Genomic DNA, 4905 nt, shown 5'->3' with positions numbered 1-4905 from the left:
TAAAACTCCATTTCCAACATGCATATTTTTAAATAATATTATCATATGTTAAACCAAATATAAAATCTATTGAGGAGGATGAGCGAGAATCTTCAATGCAATGCCAGCAAGAATCCAAACTAGTTAACATTGTTAAAAATATGCGTTGGTTTGTGCATTCTCGACGTATGATACGACAGAACATGGCGAAGAATAGAGCTACAGAGCCACATTATTGTCATAACTTGGAAAAATAAAAAAGCTAATAGATATTAAAGACAGTATTGTACAATTATTGAATAAATGTTTCCAATTTCATTGTATTTGGAGGACGAAAGAATTGTTCCGCTGACAAAAACAGTAGTGATGGCCCAAGCTCCTGGCGAGATATTTCTTTACGAGGCATGAATTCAAGTAGAGCATCCTATACATCGAAAACATTTATATTAATACGTGGATGAACCTTTAATATCATTCTACAAATTTCTATACATTCATCCAACATCTCTTGTTGGTTCTGGACAAGGGCATCGATACATAAGACCTGGTTATTTTTGTAAGAAAGACTCGATACCTGTATTATGTAAATGATTACTCAAGCTGTACCTATTTTCCCCAATAAATTCATAACCATACCCACCTCTATGAAAGCATCTATCCCCAAAACTACCATTATGATTCAACCAATTGGAAAGAAGATCAGTCGTATCTACATGCGCTATCATGCTGGGCATCAAAGAAAAACAAATGATGAAAAGCATGAAACTGAAGAAGAAGAAGAAGACTTTCATAAGCGATCTTATGTTCCCGCCCTCTCTCTATGATAATACACTTATTTAAGGACCCCCCCTGAATTGTAGATATTTCATATATTTCCTACCATGCTCCGATGCATGCAGTCACCACCATTTAAAATTTCATTCATCACTTCATGTACAGATAGAGTAATATCATCACAATCACACCATGCATATGCTTGAAAACAGTCGTCTAATACAACTAGAGGGCTATTAAATTAAAGGTTAATTTACAGCAATATAGACGCAAAAAAGATAGAATCAGTTATAAACTAGCTCCGATTCAAGGAGGAATCATCCTGAAATTCCAGGAGGAAACATCATACAGGCAAAGGATTAGAGGTTCTCCTTACCGTTCCTCAGCGCCTTCCTTTTTTCCTGTCTTGAAAAGAACAAGTTTCCTCGTAGTCGCGCCAAGAACAATGCACATGGATAACAATTGCATTTTCAAGAGGCCTCGTGATGATTAAGTAGCAACCACCGTCAATGTCCCAATTTTAATTTAATCACCAGAACCTTAATTAAGGACAGCTCAGGCTTGCATTTTAAACAGGAAGCGCCTTAGGAGCTGAGATGCACTCTTCCATCATATGAGTAAGGAGCCAGTTCTAACAGCAACACTTGATTTTTCGACAGGAGCAACAGCAATTGAAAGAACAACCCCGTGAACAACATGAAAAGCAATGACACCAATGACAGGAAGCCGATTCTTGACTCACTGGGGCAGACGGTGACTCCAGATGCTGCCGCTGCTGCTCAATACCTGCTTTCAGGGAACCATTTCTCATCCCATCTGCCAAACTGCAAAACCCCAAGAAATATAGATCATGAGATTACAAAGTGTTATTATAAAACTTGTTTTATAATGTAGATGAAATGGCAATAGTTGTGAATCATATATGAACATAAGTGACGTAATTGGTATTAATCATGGCGGTTGGAAAAAATTAACAAGACAGAATTTACTATTTTCTTGATTGTTATCGATTGACAATGAGAGAGAGGAGCATACGCAGAATATTTATGACAACACCATCCCTTTCGGCCACAGTTCCAATAATAGCAGAACGCCCAGCTACAATAAGAACACGAGCAGCTTGGCCACCTAAAGTAGCACCTTGGCCGTTTACAGTAGCAGAGCGCCCAGCTACAACTAGAAAAGTAGCAAAATGGCCATGCATATTTCTTCTTTCTTCTGCAACACAAAGGTATATTCCTCATTGACAAAGCATTAGGCTTGCGGAGTCCTAATTAATTAGGCACACACGTGAATATAATTGCAGAGTAAATCTAGACATCTTGTTTACATGCATGAAATACAAGCATGCCAAGTCCAGAGGCATTTCTGTCTGGACTGAATTCACACAAGAAGTCGCAAACATACAAGCATCCATGTATTCACTGTGTGCAATGTGAATGTAAACAAAGATATGGTATGGATATGTATATTATGCATGAATAACGAGAGTCCACCAGTCTTTATGCCCAATAGAAGTAATACGTAAAAGTTGAGCGCGCATGAATTCTAGTATTCAAGTGTTTGCATATAGAGAATGGGAGCAGCTTACATTGGAAAAGAAAAGGACTCGACACTGTCTCCACTTTCATATGAAAGGTTGGAAGTTCTAGGAGACTTCCAGGATACAGCTTGGTTTGGTTTATTTTCCTTATTTTGATATTCTGCGGGATCCTTGATAGTATTATCTGATATTCCATTTGCTCCACCCTTCTCTGTGTAGGTTTCCAAGGCAGGATCTGAAGACTGATTATCAGTGGCCACCATTGCTTTTGTAGCGGGTGGGCTGAACATGATCAATTCACCTGACTGTTTAATGTCTCCAGACAATCCCAGATCGCCCAACAATAAAACATGGTCTCTGGAGAAACTATTGTTTCCTACGTGAATGCTAAACAATGATTCATTGGAAGCAACGCTCCAATCCATTGGTGCTGGACCTTTATTTCTTTCAAAGATGGATGATGGAATCCTAGAAGGATCATATCCTTCTGGTCGTTCCATGACTTGGAGAGGAGGGGATTGTGTTGGCGGCATGTTGTGCACCAGGGATTCGTGAGCGGCCTCAGAAACTGGGAATGTTAGCGTGCGATCTGAAGAGCCACGCTCACTTTCTTTTGATTTGTGAGAATTTTCAATGGAAGTATCATTCTCATGATCTTCTGATGCTGGTTGAGTAATCTCGTGAGCTTTGTTGGGTGAATCAAAATCAGTGCATGCTCCAGGGTCAGCGCTTTCTTTTGCGATCACATCAAATAGATCATACAATGATGAGCTAGATGAACTAAGGGATGAAGCAGAGGAAGGCGAGGAAGAGGAAGGACCTGACTTTACAAATGGAATGTAAAGATCCCCTTCTGTAGCAGTAAATTCCAGTTTTAACTCTCTTTGTTTGCTACTAACACATCCATTAATAAACTCAGGATTTGATTCTGAATTTTTACTGCTTTCGGTCCCATCAATTTTCTCTGGGTCTCTCTGAAGCTTGTCACCACTCCCAACCCAAACACCAAGCTTTGGATATGTATCTTCATGATCCCTGGTTCCGCTCCCATCACTAACCTCTGGATATGATTCCGATTGCTTGCTGCTTCCGCTTCCATGTTCCAAGTCCATAACTGAAAAACATTAATCTGATCCAGCTTAGTTTTTAGTACTCTATTACTCTAGGAACCCTGCAGGATAAAGTTTTTGAGTATGAAAATGTGACAAAATTGAAGGTATCTCAATCTCACAATTTACCACACATACACAGCTAAGAGCTTGCTTGATGAAATGAAAACAATTTCTTTCACAGAGAGACCTATACACATGTAACTGTACAGGATACAATTAGCCGGGTAATATCAACAACTAATTAAAAAAAATGGAAAGATTTAATTCGCTGTGATACTCAGTTTAAGAAATTAAGAACCCATATATAACAAAATAAAATCAAATTCAAGGGAGAGGGAGAGGGAGAGGGAGAGGGGATTGGATAATTAATACATAAACAAGTACGATTCAAGTTTAGATATGGTAAAGTGCACCTCTACTAGTAATCTCTCTCTTCCTCCTCTCTTCTTTTCCTTTTGTTTTAATAATAAAAAAAAAACTATTTTCTTGCAATCTCCTTGACATGTATGCTAATTCACAAACACTATGAAACTAAACTGCCAACCACCAAATATAACATCTTTAAAATTCCGATAATTTCCACGCAGATTAAAAGCCAATCGTATTCTGTTTGACGTCTTTTGTGCCACAACTTCGATCATAACAACTCAAACGCTAAATAAAATTCCTTTATATCTCATTTCCTTAATCCTCTTAAACGAAACAACATGCAAGAAGCAGCTCTGGCTATTCAACAAAACAAGAATAAGAGCTTACTTTTACGAATCATCCGCAGCTAATTATTCATTAATTAATTTGCTTCTCTCTATATCTATACTAAAATAACCAAACGAAAACAAAACGAAAAATCAAAGAAAAATCATTTGCAGTGATTTAAAGAATGTTCCGTACCTGAGATTTGATTTGAAAATGAACGGCCTAAATTGCTGTTGTTCTGAGAGATGAATCCCCCTCTTCTTTTTCTTGAGGTTTGTAGGTAGGAAATTAAGGAAGCAAGAAAGAAGGAGAACGGGAATCATCTGATGATACAAGGCTCTGCTATAGTTCAGGGATTTCTAACTAACTATGGAAATCTTTCGCGCCATCTTTCCTCCTCTTTCCAGTTAATGAAAGGGTACTTGGAGTTTATTTTTGGATTTTAATCTTGACTAATGGGAATGTGCCATGTCATCGAGTGAGGGGCTGTCAGGTCATTTTACATTTATACTTTCTAGTGGCCCTCTTTATACAGGGAAGGAACGGGATTGATGGTTTGTCAAAAAGGAAGAAATTCTCGCCGGAAAAAAATAAAAATGGCGGAAGAAGAAGAAGAAATAAAAGTGGAGGTAGTGAATCTGTAGATCGGATTTTGGATTTAGCCTCCTCCTCCTCCAGATCCAATTTTCCACTCTAGGTGGATGAACTAATCATGGGTTCTTCTTTTATATCATTTGATGATTGCTGTTATTTGCTTTTAGCAGACCAAGTTTTTAGTAAATGTTTCATCTCAAGAGAGTA

The 4905-nt window shown here is 38.1% G+C and overlaps 1 protein-coding gene across 3 annotated transcripts; it reads right to left on the bottom strand.

Annotated features, from left to right (window-relative positions):
• Window positions 1-1287: 1287 nt before the first annotated feature.
• LOC105120076 (uncharacterized) lies at window positions 1288-4565 on the bottom strand. Of its 3 annotated transcripts, none has more exons than XM_011018262.1 (4): window positions 4300-4565; window positions 2345-3467; window positions 1789-1971; window positions 1288-1577 (listed from the first exon to the last, which is right to left on the bottom strand). In XM_011018262.1, the coding sequence occupies exons 2-4, from the start codon at window positions 3406-3408 to the stop codon at window positions 1385-1387; spliced, it is 1440 nt and encodes a 479-aa protein (XP_011016564.1). In that variant the 5' UTR covers window positions 3409-3467; window positions 4300-4565; the 3' UTR covers window positions 1288-1384. The 3 variants fall into 3 exon arrangements, with proteins under 3 accessions (XP_011016564.1, XP_011016565.1, XP_011016563.1); XM_011018263.1 differs by having other exon boundaries at window positions 2345-3410; XM_011018261.1 differs by lacking the exon at window positions 4300-4565 and adding an exon at window positions 4165-4221 and having other exon boundaries at window positions 2345-3410.
• Window positions 4566-4905: the final 340 nt, after the last annotated feature.

This window comes from Populus euphratica, unplaced genomic scaffold, assembly GCF_000495115.2.
Source record: "Populus euphratica unplaced genomic scaffold, PopEup_1.0 scaffold4679.1, whole genome shotgun sequence".
NCBI classification, from domain to species: Eukaryota; Viridiplantae; Streptophyta; class Magnoliopsida; order Malpighiales; family Salicaceae; genus Populus; species Populus euphratica.
Note: the sequence above shows the minus strand (reverse complement) of the source record. Positions and strands in the feature narration are given on the sequence as shown.